The sequence below is a fragment of the Gobio gobio genome (genome assembly GCF_949357685.1).
Source record: "Gobio gobio genome assembly, chromosome: 8".
NCBI lineage: Eukaryota > Metazoa > Chordata > Actinopteri > Cypriniformes > Gobionidae > Gobio > Gobio gobio.
In genome coordinates this window covers 17,544,542-17,570,034 of record NC_137114.1, presented here as the reverse complement: position 1 = coordinate 17,570,034, position 25,493 = coordinate 17,544,542, and the positions used below count along the sequence as shown (strand labels likewise).

At 45.4% G+C, this 25,493-nt stretch overlaps 1 protein-coding gene across 1 annotated transcript in view; it reads left to right on the top strand.

Annotated features, from left to right (window-relative positions):
* The window catches only part of mtnr1ba (melatonin receptor type 1Ba), a gene marked incomplete at both ends in the record, with an annotated part of 39,921 nt that extends 15,329 nt beyond the window's left edge, over positions 1 to 24,592 (top strand). The window contains one exon of the mRNA XM_079823668.1: positions 23,724 to 24,592. Coding sequence (XP_079679794.1) covers positions 23,724 to 24,592 — 869 coding nt within the window. The remainder of the gene's footprint in view (positions 1 to 23,723) is intronic.
* Between the last annotated feature and the right edge of the window lie 901 nt (positions 24,593 to 25,493).

Here is a 25,493-nt window from a genome sequence, read left to right as displayed (position 1 = left end):
CTCTCTATTGAACAGTGGTAAAAGGACACCAACCGTTTTTTTTTGTGTGAGTTTTCCTGAGTATTCTCAGAAAAGTGCAGTCATTTCTGTGCCTTCTTTATGATAGTAGTGGTCTTGACGCTTCAGGTCAAAATGTCCTCTATATGGATGCCCAGAAACAGGAAGTCTGATACCCTCTCCACACAGTCACCACTGATGAACAGAGGCTGAATGATCTAAAGTCTATGATCAGCTCCATGGTCTTGGTGGTGTTCAAGATCAAATTGTTGTGCATCAAACAGACAGCTGCTCCACCTCATCCCTGTAGGCAGACTCGTTTACTATTGCTGGAGTGGACATGCAGTCATGTGTATAGAGCAGGGATGGGCAACTTCGGTCCTGGAGGGCCACTGTCCTGCAGAGTTTAGCTCCAACCCTGATAAAAACTCACCTGCCTGTAGCTTTCTAGTTACTCTGAAGACCTTGAGTAGCTGGTTTAGGTGGGTTTGTTTTGGGTTGGACAGTGGATTTGATTGGGGTTAGTTGTAGGACAGTGGCCCTCCAGGACTGAAGTTTCCCATCCCTGGAATAGGTGCTCAGCACAGCCCTGAGGAGAGCCAATACTGAGGTTGAGGGCTGAGGTAATGTGGGAGCCTACTTCTACCCTCTGGGAGTGATCACTAAGGAAATCCTTAATACAAAGGCAGATGGAGTGATATATTCCCAGTTTGGACACTAGTCTTTTGGGGAGGATAGTGTTAAACGCAGAGCTAAAGTTTACAAATAACAAATGAGCGTAGCTCCCCTGCAGCTCTAGATGGGACAGAGCAATATGGACAGTTGTTCCTATGGGGTCCTCTGTGGAAGTATTGGCTCTGTAAGCAAACTGGTATGGGTCCAACCTGGGTGGGAGATTTGAGATGATATGAGTCCGAACCAGCCTCTCTAAGCACTTCATAATAACAGGTGTCAGTGCTACAGGACAGTTATCGTTACGGCTGCTGATGATGGTCTTCTTCGCAAGTGGGACTGTTGTAGAAGACTTTAGGGCAGGGTGGTACGGCAGCCTGGGACAGGGACTGGACAAGTGAAGACCCCAGCCAGCTGATCCACGGATTCCCTCAGCACACGTCCAGGGATGCCATCGGGTCTCACAGCTTTCCTCTAGTTCACTGCCTTAAGCGTGCACCTAAATTCGTGCTCCTGCACTACTGTGGACTAGTGGATGTAGTGTGGCTTCCTCCGGTGACACCACCTTGAAGCGAGCAAAGAAGTGGTTCAGCTCCCCTGCCCACGACGCATCACCATCAACAGCCAAGAGATTGCTGGGTCTATAGTTAATAATGTGCTAGACCCCCTGCCACACCTATGGTTGTTGTTCTGGAAGCAGTCCTCAATTTTCCTCCTGTATGCAGCCTTGGCTACTTTAATTCCTCACTTCAGGTTGGCTCTGGCAGCACTATACAGCTGCCCATCACTAGCCCTGACCGCAGCGTTCCTCTCCCTGTGCAGGCACTGCACTTCTTTAGTCATCCAAGGCTTCTTGTTTGGATAAGCCCGGGTGCATTTATCCAACATAACAGAATCCATACAGTACCTAAATATAGGCTAGGACAGCTGTTGTGTACTGCTCCAAATCCTGATGTTCAAAAACATCCCAATTTGTTGACTCAAAGCAATCCTGCAGCTGAAGAGAGGCACCTTCAGGCCATGTTTTAACTGTTCTGAATGTGGTAGGAACACTCTTCCTTAGGTGTGTATATCCTTCGATTGAGAGCCATGTGTGACATGGCCTGACTGGCCCAGGTGTGGTAGTGGCTAGGCCCTGAAGTCCTGCTTGATGTTAGAATAGGCTTTGTTCAATGGATTTGCTCCTCTAGTAGCACACTTAATATGCTGATGGGATTTAGGGAGCACTACCTTTAAATCTGCATAATTAAAGCCCCCTACAACAATGTGAACAGCCTCAGGATACATACTCTGCTGACTGCTAATAATGTAATGGAAGTGTCCAAGAGCCAAGCTAGCATTAGCATCCGGTGATATATATACAGCAGTTATCAAGACAACAGTGAACTCACGAGGAAGATGTATGGGTCTGCATTTAACAGTTATGTACTCCAGGTCCTGGGAGCATTGGCTGCTTATAGTCTTGGTGTTAGTGCACCAGTTGTTGTTTACATAAATACATAACCCCCCCCCCCCCCTCCTCTGAACTTACCAGAGTCCCTGGTCCAGCCATCCTATCCTATCTCTCTGATAGAACATTTTCTGTGGAGGTTGCAAACTTTTCCTCCTCTTCAGTACCATTAACTTGTGGTGTACCACAGGGATCTATTTTGGGCCCGCTATTGTTTTCACTGTACTTGCTCCCTTTAGGCTCGATTTTTAGAAAGCATAACATTCCTTAACATTTGTACGCAGATGATACCCAGGTGTACTTCCCTTTGAAACATGAGGATAGCTTTGATACACACGCTCTGTTGAACTGTCTTGCTGAGGTAAGATGCTGGCTGGCAGCTCATTTTCTAACATTGAATGACTCCAAAACTGAAATTGTAGTTTTCGGACCACTAGATTCTATTTTACAGATAGATGACCATTTGGGTCCTTTATCTGTAAACTCTCATGGTCATGCAAAAAATTTGGGAGTGATTTTCGATAACAACCTTAAGTTCGATAAGCAAATCAATTCAGTAGTGAAGAGTAGCTTTTATCAACTGAGATCAACTGCAAAATTGAAAGCGTTTTTATCACCAAAAGATTTGGAGACAGTGATTCATGCTTTTATTTCCTCCAGGCTTGATTACTGTAACTCATTATACCTTGGTGTGGCAAAGTCTTCGTTATCACAGCTGCAATTGGTACAAAATGCTGCTGCCAGACTTCTTACTGGGACACGGAAGAGGGAACACATTTCGCCTGTTTTAGCTTCACTTCACTGGCTGCCGGTTGAATACCGTATTATTTTTAAGGTTTTATTATATGTATATAAGGGATTAAACGGCCAGGCTCCACAGTATATCACAGATTTGCTCTTAGTCCGGAAATGCTCTTAAGGCTCTAAAGGCCCTTAAGGTCTTTTTACAGGCTGATATTGACCGTGCCGCGGTCACGTTTGAAATTAAAAGGTGATCGTGCTTTTTCTGTTGCGGCCCCACGGCTGTGGAATGATCTGCCGGCCCACATTATGCTTTCCTCCGATGTTGAACGTTTTAAATCTGCACTAAAGACTTGCTTTTGAATCAATGTAATTTTTTTTTTTTTCAGTTATTTACATTTACGTTTACATTTATGCATTTAGCAGACGCTTTTATCCAAAGCGACTTACAACTTGGGGGAACAATAAGCGAATGGGCGTGAAGAGTCGAGTGAGCGCAACAAGTGCCTGAAATACTTAGTCCGTGTACATTTCTCAGTGTAGCACAGGCTAGAGTAGGGAGGGAAAGAGGAGGAGAAAGAGGAAAGGAAAGAATTTTTTTTTTTTTTAGGTTAAGTGCTCATGGAAGAGATAAGTTTTTAGTTGACTTTTGAATGTTGTCAACGTATCAGCATTTCGGATGGCGGTGGGCAGATCGTTCCACCAGCTGGGAACGTTGAATGAAAATGTTCTGGAAAGGGATTTTTTGCCTCTCTGTGATGGTACCACAAGCCTTCGCTCCTTAGCTGAACGAAGGCTTCTGGTGGGGGTGTGGATTTGTAGAATCGAGTCAAAGTATGCAGGAGCTGAGCGCGTGGTGGATCTGTAGGCAAGCGTCAGCGCCTTAAACTTGATGCGAGCAGCGAGTGGTAGCCAGTGCAGAGAGATGAAGAGTGGTGTGACGTGGGTCCTTTTGGGCTCATTGAAGACCAGACGTGCCGCTGCATTCTGGATCATTCGAAGTGTTTGGATCGCACAAGAGGGGAGTCCAGCCAGAAGCGCATTGCAGTAGTCAAGTCTAGAAATAACCAGGGCCTGGACAAGAAGCTGTGTTGCGTGTTCTGTTAGGAATGGTCAGATCTTCCTGATGTTGTAGAGCGCAAACCTGCATGAGCGAGCTGTCTTAGCAATGTGTTCTCTGAAGGACAACTGGTCATCAAATGTAACTCCAAGATTTCTGACTGATTTTGAAGGGGAGATCAGGGATGTACCTAGCTGGATGGTGAAGTCATGTTGCATAGTGGGACTGGCAGGAAAGATGAGGAACTCAGTCTTTGCCAGGTTGAGCTGTAGGTGATTTTTACTCATCCATGCAGAGATGTCAGCCAGACAGCTGGAGATTCGTGCAGCTACTGTGGGGTCGTCTGGTTGGAATGAAAGGTAGAGCTGAGTGTCATCAGCATAGCAGTGATATGAGAAGCCATGTGCCTGTATGATGGGACCTAATGAAGTAGTGTAAATGGAGAAAAGGAGAGGTCCAAGCACTGAGCCCTGAGGAACCCCCGTGGTCAGTTGATGCGCTTGGGATTCCTCTCCTCTCCAGGCAACCTTGAAGGACCTACCTGTGAGATAAGATTCAAACCAATGGAGCGGAGTCCCTGTGATGCCCAGTGATGAGAGGGTGGACAGAAGAATCTGATGATTGACCGTGTCAAAGGCAGCAGATAGATCAAGGAGGACGAGGACTGATGATTTGGACTCAGCTTTAGCTATCCGCAGGGCTTCGGTGACCGACAGTAATGCAGTCTCTGTGGAGTGGCCCCTTTTGAAACCGGATTGGTTAGTGTCCAGCTGATTATTATGTGAGAGGAAGGATGAAACCTGGTTGAAAACAACTCGTTCAAGAGTTTTTGCTATGAATGGCAGGAGAGAGACAGGTCTGTAGTTATCTATGAGTGATGCGTTTAAAGTGGGTTTCTTAAGCAGTGGAGTTACCCGAGCCTGTTTGAAAGTGGTAGGGAAAGTGCCAGTGCAGAGCGATGTGTTGATGATGTGTGTGAGTGCTGGTAGGAGTGTAGGAGAGATGGCTTGAAGGAGGTGTGAGGGAATGGGATCGAGAGGACAGGTGGTAGGATGGCTGGAGAGGAGAAGTTTAGATACTTCTAAATGAGGAGAGAGTATGTTCGGTCGTGGAAGTGGCTGATCTAAAATCGACAGTGCGCGGGGGTGAGAACTGATTGCTGATAGTTGTAGTTTTGTTTTTGAAGAATTGTGCAAAGTCGTCTGGAGATAGGGAGGTGGTGGGAGGTGGTGGAGGAGGACAGAGCAGAGAGTTGAATGTTCTGAATAATGTGCGTGAGTTTGAGGTGCTGCTGATTTTGTTTTGGAAATAAGAAGATTTAGCTGAATGTACTTCATCTGAGAAGAATGAGAGCAAAGATTGATACTTAGCTAGATCAGATGGGTGATTTGATTTATGCCATTTCCTCTCTGCTGCCCTGAGTATCGTCCGGTGTTCACGAATAACATCAGATAACCAAGGGTTAGAGGGAGTAGCTCGTGCTGGCCTAAAAGAAAGGGAGCAGATATTGTCTAGACATGAAGTTAAAGTGGAGCATAAAGTGTCAGTTGCAGTGTTAACGTCCATAGAAGAGAATTGTGTGGATGAGGGAAGGGAGGATGACAGAGCAGAGGAGAGATGAAAAGGAGAGAGTGAGCGCAGATTTCGCCTGAAAGTAACTGGTGGAGGAACTGGTGGTGTGTGAGTAGTAAGTTGAAGATTAAATGTGATGAAAAAGTGATCTGAGATGTGTAGAGGTTTGACCAAAATGCTGTCAGTAGAGCAGCTGCGTGTGTAAATGAGGTCCAGATGGTTACCAGATTTGTGGGTATGTGAAGTGATGAGGCGTTTGAGATCGAATGAAGCTAGGAGGGTGTGGAAATCTGAAGCATAGGATTTGTCCAGGTGAATGTTGAAGTCGCCGAGTATGAGTGGGCAGCCATCCTCTAGAAATGAGGACAGCAGAACATCTAGTTCATGGACAAAGGTGGTCAGTGGACCTGGGGGGCGGTAAATGACTACAATATGTATTTTAGTGGGAGTTGTAAGCGTTATAGCATGATATTCAAATGTGTTGTTATTGCAAAGAGCTGTGTGAGATGAGTATTTCCAATTGTTACAAATGAGAAGACCCGTGCCCCCACCCCTCCCAGTCTGGCGAGGGGTGTGGGAGAAAGAGAAATTATTAGAGAGAGCAGCAGGTGTTGCTGAGTCTTCTGGACGGATCCAGGTCTCAGTCAAGGCCAGGATTTTGAGAGCGGATTGAGTGGCAAAGGCAGGAACGAAGTCAGCTTTATTGACAGCTGACTGACAATTCCATAACCCCACAGAAAAAGAAAGAGACGGAGGGGCATTAGAGGAGGAGGGAACAGGACGTAGATTAGCAGTATTGCGGTGCCGTCTACGTCTACGTGTAATAGTGGGGCGTGGTTGCAAGATAACGGGGATGGAGTGGACGCACATGGTTGGAGAGAGGAAAGGAAGATGAAAGGAGAAGAATGGAGATAACTAGGTGCCTTATCGGAGTCGTTGCCTCGGAGGAGTCGCGCAGAGGAAGAGTCGAAAACAGATGTCTTTACCCGCGTCGGTCTTCACACACGGAGGCTGAAACGCGGGCTGAACGCTCCCGCTGACGCTTCCGCACCAGCTATGGAACGCTCGACGAATAGAACCTATTCGTTGCTGAGTGAGCCCAGCTGGCTCTGATAATTACACTTCAACGCGCAGATGATAGGCCGTGAATGGCTTTAAATCAATACCAATTTATGCCTGGATGTAGGCAACTTAAGTGCAAAGCTCTCTCGGTAATAACAGAGTCAAATCTTATTCAAATGCAATTTTGCAATTTGCTATGGCAGTAATAAAAATGCTAAAAACCACACAGAACGAAATATAATATTAGTAGGAGAATCCAGCTACTACTTTGAGTCGTGCAACAGGACTAAAGAATATGTTCAAACTTACATGCGCGCTCAGCCGACCTGCCGACCTGCTTCAAAAGCCGTTCGCTTGCCCGAATGACAAGACAGCTGACTACTGTATATATACACTATTTCGTTCACCCAGCTGGCTCTGATAATTACACTTCAATGCGCAGATGATAGGCCGTGAATGGCTTTAAATCAATACCAATTTATGCCTGGATATAGGCAACTTAAGTGCAAAGCTCTCTCGGTAATAACAGAGTCAAATCTTATTCAAATGCAATTTTGCAATTTGCTATGGCAGTAATAAAAATGCTAAAAACCACACAGAACGAAATATAATATTAGTAGGAGAATCCAGCTACTACTTTGAGTCGTGCAACAGGACTAAAGAATATGTTCAAACTTACAAACTCACAAACTTACCTGCTTCAAAAGCCGTTCGCTTGCTATATATTGTAATATATTCTATTTTGTAAGTTTTTGTACTTCTTTGTACTTAGTGATAGATTGTACAGCACTTTGGTCAGCTGTAGCTGTTTTAAATGTGCTTTATAAATAAATTGCCTTGCCTTGCCTTGCCTTGCCATGGCGGTGTTTTGTGTGGCCTGCTAGCTCGGTAGCTGTATCTGGAATAGATGAATGAATCCAGGTCTCAGTGAAGAGCAGAATGCATAATGTTGTTCAATGCAACCTGTAATAGAACAGATAACATACACACAAACAACAAAACAGAGCACAGAAAGGGAGAGCACTGAATGCTGCATCTATTTGCGCGCCATCTTGTCCATCTCGTGTTATACAAGAGCTTGAATAGAATACTAAAAAGAGCTTGTGACTAAACCTCGTAACTCCAGTGCTGTCTGCAAAACCTCATACAGTAGCTCCACCTGCTTCAATCATGAATGAAATTCTGTACACAGGCCCTAAAACTTTTTGCCACACCTTCCAATGGCCAGTGAGGCAGGGTAGGCAATTTGTTTTATAAACACTTTTTGTTATCCTATAATAGCCATCAATAATAGAAGTGGTCTAAATATAAAAAATAAAAAAATTCACCCAATCATTGCATTCGGACCGAAGATTTCCTACCTGCCTGTCAACATATGTATTTCCATACCTCCTGGCACCCTGCTCACGCAGACCTCACACGTCATCAGCACGTTTCATGAGGCTATGCAGAGTTGTAGACAGCCACAGCAGCCCCCATTTACAGTTCCTCCTTTTTGCCTACTGGCACACTTCTTTTGTCACATTCTGTTTGTCACCTACTATTTAGAAGGGAAGTATGCAATTTTGGATGCAGCCTTAGATAAAGATTTGAGTGACTACTAATCAGCTTAACCTGATAAAAAATATTTATTTTATGTTATCTGTTATATTTCATCTGTAATAACAATGGGGACTTTTTACAAATTAACTTGCCATTAACCTTTAATTGCATCATTTTGCATTATATGAGGAGAGTCTCCAACCCGATCTCACGGCAATTTGTACGTATTTTATGAAGTGGCTAATTCATATGAATTTATACGACCTCACTCGTATGAATTCGTACAATTTTTGCAAAATTCTACATATTTTACGAGTTGCCCAATTCGTATAAATTTGTACGAATGACCTACCCCTTAGCCCTGCCCCTAAATCTACCCATCACTGGAGATTAGACAAATCGTACAAATTCATACAAATTAGCCACCTCGTAAAATACGTACAAATCGGTCATGAGATAGCGTTGGAGTCTCTGCATAAAAGTTCCAAGACTGCAGAACAACGTTTGCAAGCTATGATTTTATGATTCTTTTTGTATATTGAAACTATTCTAATATGAAAATTTAGCCTGTCATTCAAACCGTGTATACTTGTCTGGTTGTTTCTTGGCTGCATTTAATTTTGAGAAATTCCAATATGGTAGGAAATTAAATTAAATTTGGAGTATTTTAACTGTGACAAGATGATTGACAGACAAGTTTAAATGTATGTCCAAAATGTATGTCCCAAAGCTTGTCTACTCTTTTGCTACACACTCAAAAGTATGTACTTTTTCTTCACAAAAAGAGTACATACTTTTAGGGCATAGTATAAGTAGGCGAATTGGGACGCAGAAAATGTTTGTAAAGGTTAATGTTTTATGCTTTTGAGGAGTGGAGAAGAGTGTCTTCCCTTTCAGTCGGTCACGTTCGACGTACGTCGGAACTGACCGACGAATTGGGATCTGATCTCAGAGACCAATCTACTTCGAGTGTATTAAAAACGAGCCAATGGAGATTGGCATGCGATCCACGCATTCCACGCACCGCCCCGCAGCGCGGGTATAAATAAGGAAGTGGAATGCTTGATCATTGCCTTTTTTTTTCGGAGCCGAACAGCGTCATTGCTGTGTCTACGAAGAGTGTTATTCGAGTCTCGTGAGAAGGATTGCTGTTCCAGTGCGGGTGTGACGGCGCTTTTCAGCGGGTGGCCGCTTCAGAGGAGATAAAGAGCTGGTTTTGTTGGTTGGCTGGGCGTTTCCATTTCTGAGTGCTCACGCAGGCTTGCACTATCTGAACTGCGTGAGCCGCGGTCCTCTCCCTGAGTGCTTCAGCACTGAAAGAGCGGTTTTCCTTTTCTAAAAGAGCAACACGGTTTGACCCTGCGTCTTTTTCAAGATGTCATTCAAACCGTGTGTTTCTGGATGCGGTTGTTTCCTGTCCTCATTTGACGGCCACGATCTCTCTCACATATAAACATGTGTGATTGCGTTCGTGGGTGATCCATGCTCTCTCAGGAGAGCATGGTCACGTCGGCGCGTTGTTCGTCTCACCTTTCTCGTAAGGGCTCGAGCGTTCAGCGCGCCGTGTGCCGTCGAGCGCCGGCTGACAGCGGGGGTTGCCACGGCAACCCAGCGCGTCACTCGGCACTCTCTAGATGCGCGGTCCAGACTATGAAACCTCAAATGGGGTTGAGTCCCTTTCCTTATTCCCTGATCTAGTTTCTTTTCTGGTGCATCAGAAAAGGACTACTTTAGTTAATAAGCTTTGGTGGACCTGAGGATTACAGTGGGGCATCCCCGCCGGGTACATCTCTTCGGGCCCCCACTCCTCTATCGCATCATGAGCATGCCGAGACTTTGTTCGTGGGTGGTTCATGTTCTCTCATGAGAACATGACCACGTCGGTGCGGTGTTCGTCTTGCCTTTTCATAGGGCTTGAGCGTTCAGCGCACCGTGTGCCGTCGAGTTTGACGGCCACGTTCACTGTTTCACATGCCTGCTGGTAGCTTACAGATGGGATTGCTGGTCCTTTTAAAACAAGGAGACCTAATGTTTCATTTGTGGCTCTGGCAGAGGACAGATGTCAATTGCTGCATCGGAGAGAGGGCTGTTATGCACTGGAAATGATGATGCTGAGTTTCCCACTATAATGGTGTGTGCTTTTGCTGAATCAGATTCAGAGTTGGCAGCCATGCTTTCCCGGGTGGCTGAGGCGTAGTGCAACGCTTAAATCGCCTTGCCTACCCCCGTGCCTTTTTTCCCGGATGGGCATTGGAAAAATGAGCAGTATGGAACTATTTGGTGTCAAAATATGGAACACCAAAAGGGCCAAAATCTGTATAAATTTTTCCCTCTCTCACTACCCTCTGTCCTGCATGTACGAGGGTAGTCCCGACCCAGGGGTTATGCAGGAACTGCATGCGGTGGTGGACCTCGCTCTCTGGGCGACGGAAGTCACTGCACGCTCCCTGGGTCAGGCGATGTCCACACTAGTGGTCCAGGAACCTGGGGCTAAACCTGGCAGATATGCGTGAGTCCGACTAAGTTCGGTTCCTTAACGCCCCTGTCTGTCAGGCTGGCCTCTTCGGCGACGCCGTCGAGTACTTTGCCCAGCAGTTCTTGATGGCCTAGAAGCAGACAGAGGTGGTTTAAAAAAAAAAAAAAAAATCCTAATTCGCAGCACCTCTGCCTGCTTGTCGCCGAGGGCGCCCCCCCTGCGTCCACCTCTGCCCCTGCGAAACCCAGGCAGCAGCCTCCATCTGGGAGGCAGGGTGTCGGACGTAAGGGAGGCGCCCAACCCACTCAGGGCTTGCTAGTCTACAAGCAAGCGTAAGGGCAAGCGGCCCTGAGATGGGCAGCCCAGGGAGAACAGGAGCTGCTCCGAGGGAGTTGGTGTCCGCACCCCTCCCTCACCCCCCCGGAGGAGGACCGGGGGCCCTGACTGGTGTCAATACTCTGCCGCTGGCTCTCCGGAGTCCAGCGGTACCCACATTTCAGAGCAGTTTCCTCTCTCCCTGGGCCCCAAGAGGGCCAGGTTGGCAGTGTGCGACGCCCCCGGGCCTTGTCACTTCTTTCCTCCCCTCCCTTCGCCAGGGGGCGGCAGTGTGGGCACCGAGAACGCCCCCGGGCCTTCTCACCCACACTCTGCCCCACCCTGGAATACTCAGACAACACTCCGGGCCGCCTCCGGGCCTCCCGAGTCGGGTCTGTCTATTCCGCCTCGCTGCCCCACCCCTGGTACGTCTGTGGTGCCGTTGGTCCCGCTTGTGCGGTCTCTGGGCTTCGGCCCCCAGGCCGTCTCGCTGGCTCATCCGTACCAACAGACTCGGCTACGCGATTCAGTTCGCTCACCGGCCTCCCAAGTACAAGGGCATCCTCTTCACCTCCGTGCGAAGCAGCGATGCTCAGGTCTTGCGGTCAGAGATCGATGTCCTACTGGCGAAGGACGCGGTCGAGCCGGTTCCTCCAGCCGATATGAAGGCGGGGTTCTACAGCCCCTACTTCATTGTACCCAAGAAAGGGGGTGGGTTACGGCCAATCTTGGACCTGCGTATCCTGAATCGGGCCCTGCACAAGCTCCCGTTCCGGATGCTAACGCAGAAACGTATCTTCGAATGCATCCGTCCCCAAGATTGGTTCGCAGCGATCGACCTGAAGGATGCGTACTTTCATGTCTCTATCCTTCCTCGACACAGACGTTCCTACGTTTTGCGTTCGAGGGGAAGGCATATCAGTACAAAGTCCTGCCCTTTGGGCTGTCCCTGTCGCCTCGCGTCTTCACGAAAGTCGCAGAGGCAGCCATTGTTCCGCTCAGAGAACGCGGCGTTCGTATCCTCAACTATCTCGACGACTGGCTCATACTCGCCCAGTCTCGGGAGCAGTTGTGCGAACACAGGGACATGGTGCTCAGTCACCTCAGCCTGTTGGGCCTTCGGGTCAACCGAGAGAAGAGCAAACTCTGTCCCACGCAGAGGATCTCTTATCTCGGTATGGAGCTGGATTCGGTCAGCCAGACTGCGCGCCTCACGGAAGAGCGGGTCCGGTCGGTGTTGAACTGCTTGAATTCGTTCAAGAACAGGACAGCGGTCCCACTGAAATTTTTTCAGAGGCTCCTGGGGCATATGGCATCTGCAGCCGCGGTTACGCCGCTCGGATTGCTTCATATGAGACCGCTTCAACACTGGCTCCATGGCCGAGTCCCGAGGTGGGCGTGGCAGAGCGGCCAGTACCGGGTCCCCGTGACTCCTTACTGCCGCCAAACTTTCAGCCCATGGTCCGACGCTTCGTTTCTCCGGGCCGGGGTGCCCTTAGAACAAGTGTCCAGGCATGCTGTGCTCTTCACGGATGCCTCCTCCATGGGCTAGGGGGCCACGTACAACGGGCATGCAGTTTCAGGTCTGTGGACGGGACCTCAATTGCATTGGCATATCAATTGCCTCGAGTTGTTAGCGGTACACTTGGCACTGCGCCGCCTCAAGGGGCCGCTACGTGGCAAGCATGTACTGGTCCGTACGGACAGCACTGCGGCCGTTGCGTACATCAACCGTCAGGGTGGTCTACGCTCCCGTTGCATGTTCCAACTCGCCCGCCACCTCCTCCTTTGGAGTCAGAAGCATCTGAGGTCGCTTCGTGCCATTCACATCCCAGGTGCGCTGAACCAGACAGCCGACGAGCTCTCTCGCCAGTCGACACCTCCGGGGGAGTGGCGACTCCATCCCCAGGCGGTCCAGCTGATATGGGACCTCTTCGGAGCCGCACAGGTAGACCTGTTTGCCTCTCCGGACTCGACCCATTGCCAGTGGTACTATTCCCTGACCGGGGGCACCCTCGGCACGGATGCACTGGCGCACAGCTGGCCCCGGGACCTGCGCAAATATGCGTTTCCCCCAGTGAGCCTTCTTGCACAGACCCTGTGCAAGGTCAGGGAGGACGAGGAGCAGGTCTTGTTAGTTGCGCCCTACTGGCCCAACCGGACCTGGTTCCCAGAACTAACTCTCCTCGCGACAGCCCCTCCTTGGCCGATCCCCCTGAGGAGGGACCTTCTTTCTCAGGGACGGGGCACTCTATGGCACCCGCGTCCAGACCTCTGGAAACTCCATGTCTGGTCCCTGGACGGGACGCGGAGGTTCTAGGTGGTCTACCACAGGCAGTGGTGGACACCATCTCTTCTGCTAGAGCCCCCTCTACGAGGCGCCTCTACGCTTTGAAGTGGAACCTGTTCGTTGAATGGTGCTCTTCCCACCAGGAAGACCCCCGAAGGTGTTCGGTTAGTGTCGTGCTTTCTTTCCTGCAAGATGGGCTGGAGCGAAGGCTGTCTCCCTCCACCCTCAAAGTGTACGTCGCGGCAATAGCGGCGTATCACGACGCAGTCGAAGGTAAGTACATAGGAAAGCACGACTTAATCGTCAGGTTCCTCAGAGGTGCGAGGAGGCTAAATCCTCCTCGTCCAAACTCGTTACCCTCTTGGGACTTAGCTCTAGTGCTCAGAGCACTTCAGAGCCCTCCCTTTGAGCCTTTGCAGTCTGTGGAGCTTAAAATCCTGTCAATGAAGACAGTGCTTCTGACGGCATTGGCCTCCATCAAGAGGGTAGGGGACCTGCATGCACTTTCGGTCAACGAATCGTGCCTAGAATTCGGGCCGGCCAACTCTCACGTTGTCCTGAGACCCCGGCCTGGATACGTGCCCAAGGTTCCTACCACTCCCTTCCGGGACCAGGTAGTGAACCTGCAAGCGCTGCCCTCGGAGGAGGCAGACCCAGCCCAGGCTTTGTTATGTCCCGTCCGCGCTCTTCGCGCTTACGTCGACCGGACTCAAAGCCTTCGGACCTCAGAGCAACTCTTTGTCTGTTACGGAGGCCAGCAGAAGGGAAAGGCTGTCTCCAAGCAGAGGTTAGCCCACTGGATAGTGGATGCTATCGTCTTGGCTTACCAGTCCCAAGACGTGCCTTGCCCGTTCGGGTTGCGAGCACACTCAACAAGGAGTGTTGCTTCTTCCTGGGCGCTGGCTCAAGGCGCCTCGCTGACAGATATATGTAGAGCTGCGGGCTGGGCGACACCTAACACGTTCGCTAGATTCTATAGCCTCCGTGTAGAGCCGGTATCTTCCCGCATCCTCGCCCCCAGTGGCCAGTAGCGCTAAGTGCCCGTTCTAAGTGTCGGCTTGCAACGCCACTCCCGCCCTCTGGGCCGGATACGTGCGTCTATTTTCTCCAGTTGTGTTCCCCGGAAACGGCTAACCCTGTCGAGCTCCTCCGTCACCCCTGCGGTGCCAGACGTTGCGGCCGTCTGACGCCAGGCCTGCACCCGTATGCTTGTGAAACGTGTGTGTAGGCTGGGTTCCATATGTAGCGGTCCCCTCACGGCTACCCCATATGTGTATTCTTCCACGGTACCAGCTGCCCTACTCGGCTAGCCCCGTGTCTTTCCCTTGACAGAGCCCGCTCTGTCGTCTCTGGGCGTGTTCTTTCCCCCCTGGGACCAGGCTGGAACCACCCCAGAGACTGCCATATGTTGCACTACCCTGCCAGGTTAGTCCTTATGTGTATTCTGCCACCTAGCCTTCTACGAAGGACGTGGCTCCGCAGCGTACCATCTCCCGAGACGGGCACGCTTCCCAGCGTTATCCAATAGTCACACTGAGTGGGTCTTGCAGAAACAGCAGTGACTGACCTCCCTGCTTGGAGCCCTGACTTCCGTACCATCTAAGACGGTCCAGTGCGCTCAAGCAGGACGCTGGAAGGGCCAGCGCCCTGGCGTTTTGGTAGGGATCCCAATTCGTCGGTCAGTTCCGACGTACGTCGAACGTGACCGACTGAAAGGGAACGTCTCGGTTACGTATGTAACCCTCGTTCCCTGAAGGAGGGAACGGAGACGTACGTCCCGTCGCCAGGTGCTGTGCTTCCGCTAGGGGGCCGAGTCACTAGTTCGGCTCCTCAGCAGAAAAAGGCAATGATCAAGCATTCCACTTCCTTATTTATACCCGCGCTGCGGGGCGGTGCGTGGAATGCGTGGATCGCATGCCAATCTCCATTGGCTCGTTTTTAATACACTCGAAGTAGATTGGTCTCTGAGATCAGATCCCAATTCGTCGGTCAGTTCCGACGTACGTCTCCGTTCCCTCCTTCAGGGAACGAGGGTTACATACGTAACCGAGACGTTTTCTGTATCTAGTCTATTATTTGCTGTTTAGAGCTGTGGCATCAAGGTCCCACCCACACTCCTGCTCCTGCAGACTCAACCGCAAACACCCCCTTTTTATAGCATCAAATAACTAATTAAAACGAAATACTTGAACATACGTCAGCGTGATAAGTACTACATAAAATGACTAAAAACATCTTTGGAAAAAAAATAAAAGGGTCATGAAACCCCAAAACACATTTTTTGAGATGTGAACAGATATGTACAGACTGCACAGTCACTCATACATTTTTACCAAAAATTGGTTATTTTTGTGTTTTTCTGAACAATTTCTTTCTTCCGGGTTGAAAAGCAAAGAAAAGCAACACAACGTAAAAGTGTGCTTTCACAAATCTGAGAATGAACTCTTTTAACCCAATCACTGCACTGTATCTCACATGAGATCACATTTCAGCGAAGAATTCAAACAGCATGCATGAGAACAGTTTCTGCGCGGAACGCCAACATACTTTTCGAGTCTATTCAAAAGAATGTTGTGGTTGATGGTATCAAATGCAGCACTAAGATCCAGTAACACTAATGGAGAGATTCAACCACAGTCGGATGATAAGAGCAAATCATTTGTAACTCTGATGAGAGTAGTCTCAGTACTATGATACGGTCTAAATCCTGACTGGACATCCTTGCAGATACCATTTCTTTCTAAAAAAGGAACATAATTGCGAGGACACTGTCTTTTCTAGTATTTTTTTTTAAATAAGAGGTTTAATAGTAATAGCCAGCTTAAAAGTTTTCGGTACAAATCCTAATGACAAAGATGAATTAATGATTTTAAGAAGAGGATCTATGACCTCTGGAAGCATCTCCTTCTGTAGCTTAGTCGGTGTAGGGTCGAGCATACATGTTGTTGATAAAGATGATTTAACGAATTTATACAATTCTTCCTCTCCTATAGCAACAAATGAATGGAATTTTTCCTCAGGGATGTCACAATGCACTTTCTGATGCAGTACTGTAGTAGATGGTTGCATAGTTATAATTTCCTCCCTAATATTATAAAACAAGTAACAAAGTTCATAAAGTCATTACTGTTGTGCTGTTTGGAAACGTCAGAAGTTGAAGCTTTATTTCTTGTTAATTTAGTCACTATATAAAATAAATACATAGGGTTGTGTTTGTTTTCTTCTAAGAAAGTTAAAAAATAAGCTTTTAAGTTTTTAAGGCCTTTCTGTATGCAATCGTGCTCTCTTTCCACGAAATGCGAAAAACCTTTAATTTTGTTTTCTTCCAATGCGTCTTTTTCATTATCTACATGGATATTAAAATCACCAACAATTAGGACTTTATCTGTAGCCAGTACTAACTCTGATAGAAAATATAAAGCAAGATAAAGTCTGTATGGTGCCCTGGTGGCCTGGATACAGTAGCCAGCACAAATGTCAAACGGGATTTATCATTTACACTAGATAGAGTGAGAGATTAAGCACTTCAAAGGAATTATATTTGTAACTAGACTTTTCAGTAATAATGAAGATATTACAATAAATTACAGCAACACCTCAATCCTTTGCCTTTCAGACAAGACTCGTGTATATAACAATAATCTTGGGGGGTGGATTCAATGTCAGCTTCTGTGCCTTCAGCAAGCGTTCTGTGTGAAAAAATGGTCTCTGTCTATTTATTTGTCTCAAGAATATATTTATGTAATAAGACAGGAGTATAATGATGAGCAAGGAGCAATTTGAATCATTATGAGTGGGGATACACGTGATTTATGTGTTGCATGCACTATCGGGAGTTTTAGCTCCGCTCCTATTGGCGTTCTTCTCGAGGGAAAAAAGTCAATAAAGAATCTAGTGGCTTGGGTCCGCAATATATATAGCTGAGCACACGGGAGATTCCCTTTCTCTCTTGTTCACATGCAAACTAGTTATGTGTGTTTGCAAGCTATGATTTTATGATTCTTTTTGTATATTGAAACTATTCTAATATGAATATTCAGCCTGTCATTCAAACCGTGTATGTTTGTCTGGTTGTTTCTTGGCTGCATTTAATTTTGAGAAATTAAATGAAATGTTTGTCTGGATTTGAGAAGTTAGATGTCTGTATTAATATACTATATTCAGCCTTTCATCCAGGCCGTATTTACTTGTCTGGTTGATCTTTGGCTGCATTTAGTTCTGAGGAAGATGTCTATTTAAAAGCTAAATGTCACTACTCAAGCCCCCCTCATAGAGACTGGGAGTCGAGGCGGCACTTGCAGCTGTAAGTCCTCTCAGGGGCAGACTGTAACCTTGGTTCCCTGAAAAGGGAACGAGACGCTGCGTCACCCTTCCATGCATCAGAAGCTGACATGGTTTGGTCTGGGTGCACTTTACAGCCTTCTGGTCTTGACATCACCCACCTATAATATTCCGTCACACCATTGGACGGATTTCATACGTGCTTCAAGATGCAATTACACATAGGCGTTCACACAGCATCAATTATCGACACAACAAATATGTATCAACATAAATGTTATTTCAACATTTACTAATACATTATTAAAATCTTGTTAACATTAGTTAATGCACTGTGAACTAATATGAACAAACTATGAACAGATGTATTTTTATGAACTAATGTTAACACAGATGAACTAATGCTGAACAGAGGTGTTGGTCATGGTTAGTTCATGTTAACTAATGCATTAACTAACGTTAACTAATACTACCTTATTGTAAAGTGTTAATGCTTAGTGATGGTGACGGTGGTGTAGTACTTTTATAGCCTACGTTTAGCATTTGACTTCTGCTGATTGTTTTACACTTAAAAATGTATAAAAGTTGTGTTCATTTGTGAAAGGTTATCACTAATCACAGATTATCCTGTTGGGTTTTTGCCGAGGGAACCACGGTGCTGCCAGTGATGCCATGCCAAGTTTGGCCTACAAAAATAAGTCATCACTGCACTTCTCTTTAACCACCTTTTACACCTGGCATTAACAGCTGAAATTTTCTGCTTTGCTCTATATTTATCATCTGTAAAATATTTGTAGAGCATTAAAACTTTATTTTTCACCATTGTCTTCATTTCTAATACCTATTAGCATCCTTTACTGAATGTTTCTAAAGTAGGGAAACACAGTAGACCAGACTCCAGATATTTTTTGTCTCTCAAATGACAGAAAGCATTTTACATTACCCATTTGGCATTCACCTTTATCCAAAGCAACTTAGCTTTGTATATACATTTTAACAGTTCATGCATTCCCTGGGAAATACATTTTGAAATATTCTGATTATAATGTTACGGATGACTCAACATCTGATGTCATTTGTAAGTGGTACAATAATTGAAAAGCATCGAAATGCTAGGTGTAAAGGGGACCAATGTGCTTTTGAGTTTATGAAGGCAACAATTTAAACATCTGTTTAGCTAACAAACATTATATTGTTCCAAATGTCAAAGCCCAAAACCCCGCAGGAAGCATCTGTGTAGCTAGCACAATTTTCATCTCCTGAACACTTATTCATTCACTTATTCATTATTCCTCACATCCTTGTCCTCACATCAGCTTGTGGCGGGTTCACAGAAGTAATGAGCACAAGCTTGTGTGTGTGTATGATGCTCTACTAAAGCCAATTTTTATTTGTTTCTTAACTCTGTCTTCATGTTCAAGAACATTTATTCTGGCCTAGCTTCCAGACAAGATATTAGACCCGATTTCTCTTTCAGAAAGCCTTTCAACATACCAATTAAAACATTTAAAAGTTCAGCAGCTTTCTTCCTCTTGCCTCTTAATCTTCTTGTGAGTAAGGACGAAAGGGAGCGAAGGCGAATTGAGTTGTAATAAGTGAGAGGAAAAGAGATGGATCGGAAATCAGATACGCTGGGAGATATTGGCACAGGGCGAGAGAAAGATAGCAGACATTGACGGATCCTGATGAGGAAGGCAAATTGGAGAAGAAGAGGGAGAGAGATAAGAGGAAATGGGCAGCTGTGAAAGTTTACGTCCATTTGCATGGACCGTAAATCATTCATTTTTATTCAATTTCCGGTGACATAAGAGACAGTGACAATTTGTGATGCAATGTGGGCGTGTCCTGTGATGCAACAGTTTAAAAACGTTGAAATGAGCAGCAACGCAATGTTAACTGTGCCAGAAATGGTTGCTGTTCTAAGCATGTTTGATTCACGTATTGATAGACATTCATCAAAATATAATGCACTGCTGCAATATCTATACAGCATAGAGGAATGGCTACTAGGGACCTGGTGACCTCCATCGATAAAATCAGTGTGAATGGAGCATAAGTCATTTGGATGAGATATGATATGGAATATTAACCTAAAATTATTACTTTCTATATGGGCTCTTTTTGCCAAATGCATTCAATCGATATGCACTGAATGTATCCATTGCAAAACGTATTTGAGATCTGTAACACATTGGTTTGGTGTACGTGTCTGTGTGTGGAGTAAGTGTTGAACTACATCTGAACTCTCGCTGTGCTGTAAATGCTTACACAACTTGATCTGAAGGGAACACAGTCTCTACTTCCAACAAACCAGCACCCAACACATGCATGCAAGAGACCGACTGGCAAACATGCACACTGTAGTGTAGAGGAGAACTCAGTGTCACAGACACCACACTTAATCTAATGGATCTGAACTTTGCATGAACCTCACACTTAAAATACTAGTGCACCTGAGCCTGTCCTACATGCACAAACGCTCCTTCACTCCCAGACACGCAATATGTCAACAACAGTTCAGGTGCTGCTGTCAAGTTTCCTTTCTTGCTTGACCTTCCTTGTGTTTGTGTGTTTTCTAGACAAGAAACTTTTGTAAGAATGTGTGCAAAAGCACTTTATTTTAGAGCCCTGTTCCCCATGTACATACTATGTACTTATTGTAGTAATTATAATAACTGGGTAATAACTAGGTACTAAGCCTGAACCTACCCCTAAACCTAACCTTAATCCCAACATGTCCTCCAACCAATACGCCTATATAGGTCACATAGTTGGTAATTTTTTCTAAATGGAAATATGACGAAATGTGATAAAAAGTCCACATATTGCATTTAAATGAACACGCATTTTGATTGGTAACGACAGTCATATGTTATGAGACAGACGTAACACAACACTGTCATTATTTTTACGCCAGTTAGAGGGGGCATGACTTTAAAACGTAGATAAAGGTCATAATAAGGTGCTTGAAAAACGACCAATAGAGTCTGTTTTTTTTGTTGGAGGACAGCTTAAAGGGTTAGTTCACCCAAAAATGAAAATTCTGTCATTAATTACTCACCCTCATGTCGTTCGACACCCGTAAGACCTCCTTTCATCTTCGGAACACAAATGAAGATATTTTTGTTGAAAGCTGATGGCTGAGAAAGGCTTCAGATAGGCCTCCATTGGCATTCAGTACATTTACACTCACAAGACCCATAAAAGGCACTTAAAACGTTGTTACAAAGTCCATCTCACCACAGTGACTCTACAATAATTTTACGATGCGATGACAATAGATTTTGTGCGCAAAAAAAATCTAAATAATGCCTTTATCCAATTTGTTCTTGTCTTCCGTGTGTGCCTCCACGACGCATGCGCGAGAATATTACGCAGATCCAGCGTTTGGACACATGACCCAGAAGCAATTTGTTTACAAGCAGAGGAAGAAGCGCCGTATCTAAGCTGTTGGATTCTACATTGATCGTGCTTTAGGTCTCGGCGTAGTGCTCAAATGGGGTTAAAGCCGAACGCCGGCGCTACGTCATATTCTTGCGCATGCGTCTTGGAGTCACACACGGAAGACAAGAAGAGGTTGAATAAAGTCGTTATTTTGATTTTTTTTTGCACACAAAAACTATTGTCGTCGCTTCGTAAAATTATTGTGGAGCCACTGTGGTGAGATGGACTTTGTAACAGCGTTTTAAGTAGGGGTGCACCGATCCGATATTAGGATCGGATATCGGCCGCGATACTGACAAAACACCTGGATCGGGGATCGGAAAAATTAACAGATCCACAAGCCGATCCAGGTGTTTTTTTCCGTCGCAGCAGAACCTACGTCATTCGTCAGCTTCACGTGTGTCGCATGCTAGAAGGGAGCGAGCCAGAGAGTCGGCTGTGTGGAGGAGATATTTCACGCTTGCCACGCCAACTAGTTTGTCGCTGTTTCGAGGGTATTACTGCAAAGTCAGGGTCTTTCCTGCATTGACATTTTTTTGACGGCCAAAGCCTAATTTGATGAGTTATTGTGATTTACGAGTGATGTAGAACAGATGCTGCGCTTGTGACTGAGTGACAGAGAGACCGATCTGAGAGCTCCTCCCCCGCGCACGCTCTCTGGGTCTTCAAAATAATCAGTGTTCGCTCTCATATTTCACATATTAATCCAAATCAAAAGCTCGGAAGACCGAAACCATGTTGCACGTGACACATTCGGACAATTTTGTCCTTGAATTATCACTGGGTGTGAATTGCGCTCAAAAAACATTGACTCTTCTCTGACCAGCTGACATAAAGCATACTTTCAATAAGCGGGAGACAAATTATATCCAGTTATGAAGTGTTTTCTGTGTGTTGACATCTTTCGCGATGTTCTAACAGACGGGATTCGCACACAACGCGTCTGCTAATGTCCGATTCGTGACCTAATGACTCCTTTGAACCGAATAATTTTAACGACTGGCCAGAACAACTGATCTGTCCAACACTGAACTCATGAACTCAGTTTATTAATTTACTCAGAACGCAACTGAAATGAGAACACAAGTGTGCTTACCCAATTTAGCAAGAGTGGGTAGTAAGAATTATTTTTAATTATCAACAGTATTTCATCTTATTTCTGTTGACAATGTGTAGTAAAATAAATAGGCCTAGCCTACAATCATTTAATCTGGAGTGAGGTGAAACCAGAACAAAGTTGTTATTAGCTAGCTGAAAATTTTTATTAAATTGCATAAGGCAGAAAATTAGACTATTTGTTAATTTGTAATGCTACTTTTTAATATTGATATGATTATATACCAAAACAATTATCTGTAGTGTAAAAAATGTTTGGTAACTGTCAGATTACTATTGTATGTTTGACCAATACACTGTTTTTTGTTTCCACTGCTACATTTTATTTATTTAAAGAAGTTAGATTACATTCTATTTTAGATTTGAATGCACAATTGTTTTTTAAATAAATAAGAATTCAACACCTTACATACATCTGTTATTTTGTCTTAGTTATGTTTAGTTAGTAAAGTCTGGTGCCTTTAGTCTCTTCAAGGAAGGTATAAGGTGGAAGATATACAGTTTATTATTAATTCAACAATATATCGGATCGGTATCGGGTATCGACAGATACACAAAGCCCAGGCATCGGTATCGGTATCGGGACTGAAAAAGTCGGATCGGTGCACCCCTAGTTTTAAGTGCCTTTTATGGGTCTTGTGACTGTAAATGTACTGAATGCCAATGGAGGCCTATCTGAAGCCTTTCTCAGCCATCAGCTTTCAAATAAAATATCTTCATTTGTGTTCCGAAGATGAACGGAGGTCTTACGGGTTTTCATTTTTGGGTGAACTAACCCTTTAAACCATGTAGTTACCTTATATTAACCAGTACTTACACTGTAAGTACATGTAAGTGCACAAACTCTAAAATAAAGTGCGACCAATTTTTTTCTAGTGGCAGATAAATGCTGCTTCAGTATCATAATTTATTGGATCTGAAGAACCTAGTGTATTTTAATTGGAGTTTTAATGCAATTGACAAAAAAAGAAATGTACAATTTGTTGTCCAAAGCCAGTGACATGTTTCTTGTAATGCCGTGTCCTAACCAGATGTGATAAAGTGTCAGGCATCATCTCTTCCATATGAAATCATTGTTCTGACCAGGTGTTGTCACAGTGAGAAGCCCCGCCCACAGATAACTCCCATTGGTTTAAAATCCTGCTCCATACAACTGTATTACTTTTTTTTTTTTTGATTGGCTGTGCTGCATTACACAGCATTTTCTCTTTCAATGGGGACCGAATTGTGCAACAGTGGAAACTTTCTGCTGCGTTCCATTTGACAGGGTCCCTACGCAGTGTTCACTGCTCCCTACTCCCTGAGCTGATTTCTGAAGGATCACGTGACACTGAAGACTGGAGTAATGATAATGAAAATTCAGCTTTAATCACAGGAATAAATTACAAAAATGTTATTCATATTTCACAATATTACTGTTTTTACTGTTTTTTCAAATAAATACAGACTTGGTGACATAAGTAGTTACTTCTTTCAGAAAAATCTTACTGACTCCAAACTTTTGAAAGGTAGTGTAGTTCCCTGACTACACCTATAAAAAATGTCAGAACTCCTACTTGTAATTCGGAGTTTAGTAAAGATTTAGAAACTAGTAACTATAGTAATTCCGACATGATGTGAATGTAGCAAAAGTAATTGATTTTGCTCTAATGCCATAACATAAGGCCTTGTATTTGATTTCCTTCTCTCTGTGTGTGTCCTGTAGGTAATGCGTTTGTAGTGAGTCTGGCTTTCGCCGACCTTCTGGTGGTTTGCTATCCCTACCCTCTGATCTTGCACGCCATGCTGCACGCAGGCTGGTTGCCGGGGGAAATGGAATGTAAGGTCAGCGGCTTCCTGATGGGAGCGAGCGTCATCGGCTCCATCTTCAACATCACCGCCATCGCCATCAACCGCTACTGTTTCATCTGTCAGGCCAACACCTACGAGAAGATCTATGGCCGTGCCGGAACCATGGCGCTACTGGTCTTAGTCTGGGTACTCACCGCCCTTGCCATTCTTCCAAACCTGGCGTTGGGGTCATTGACGTACGACCCCCGCGTCTATTCATGCACCTTTAGTCAGACGACAAGTGCGGGATACACCATCGCTGTGGTGACCGTGCATTTCCTACTTCCCATCGGCGTAGTTACGTTCTGTTATCTGAGGATTTGGGTGCTGGTGCTCCGTGTGAGGAGGCGGGTCACAACCGACGTCAGGCCACGCCTCCGTCCAAATGAATTGCGCCACTTCTTGACCATGTTCGTCGTCTTTGTGCTGTTCGCCGTCTGCTGGGCGCCGCTGAATTTGATTGGCCTGGCTGTAGCGGTGGACCCGCCCCGTGTTGCGCCCATGGTCCCTGATTGGCTGTTTGTGGTTAGTTATTTCATGGCATACTTTAACTCCTGCCTGAACGCCGTAGTGTACGGACTGCTCAATCAGAACTTCCGCAGAGAATACCGCAGAATACTTATGTCACTTTGTAAGCCACGCCTCTTCCTGCAGGAGACATCAAAGGGTGGGACTGAGCGCAGCAACAAACATTCACCCGGCAACAACAACGACGACGATCAGCCCAAAGCAAACACAATATAATTCACTCACAATACATTTAACTCTTGACAGATATATATCTATATCAAAGAGAGAATGCTGCAAAAAGGTTTTAAATGGCACCCTCAAATGTTTTAAAAACATTTTTATGTCTCACTTTAGATACCACCATCTGCAAAAAGAATACCTCATTTGTTCAAAAAATTCATCAATTTATAATAATCCTCTCAATTACAAACATGAATTGCATCTCACATGTATTACAATCACATTCAATTAATGCATGCTAAGGATTGAGAACAGTGCAATAAGTCATTACCAGACGAAAGGTGCAAGCTCGAGAAAAACAAAGGCTGCTGAACATTGTTGTCTTCTCCAAACATGCGCCCCTTGAAAACTGATAGTTGGAGGCTGTTTTCTCCAACCATCCATAAATACTCGCCCAATAGATCTCTCACAAGGCAGTACCCAGAGGCAAAGTTTCACAAGTGCTTCCCTAATGATATAACAACATTAAAGAAACGCTTCCCAAATGCTCACACATTTGTGACCGTTCAGCACCTTTACATACGCTTTCCCAGTGCTCCAATAGCGTTAGCACTTTGGGCATTGTAAGTACACTGGAGCCTCCCCTTGTGCTATGCAACCAATTAATTTGAAACTCTATGGAGAAAGTGTAAAACTAAGGCTCCCTTAGGTTTGCAGCAAAGGTTATCCAAATGTTCCCCTAAAACACTGCAGCAACACACTTGTAAAACTCCCCTATTGCTATGCAAACTCAACATGAGCAACTACCACTGTTGAAATCTTCCTGTATCCTTCCCACAACTTTCCTCAATTAATTCTGTGGATGCAGCCATATGGGAATATGCCAAAGTACTGCAAGAACATGTTCTTATATTCTCCATAGGTTTAAATAAACATCATACGCTATGCTATGTCT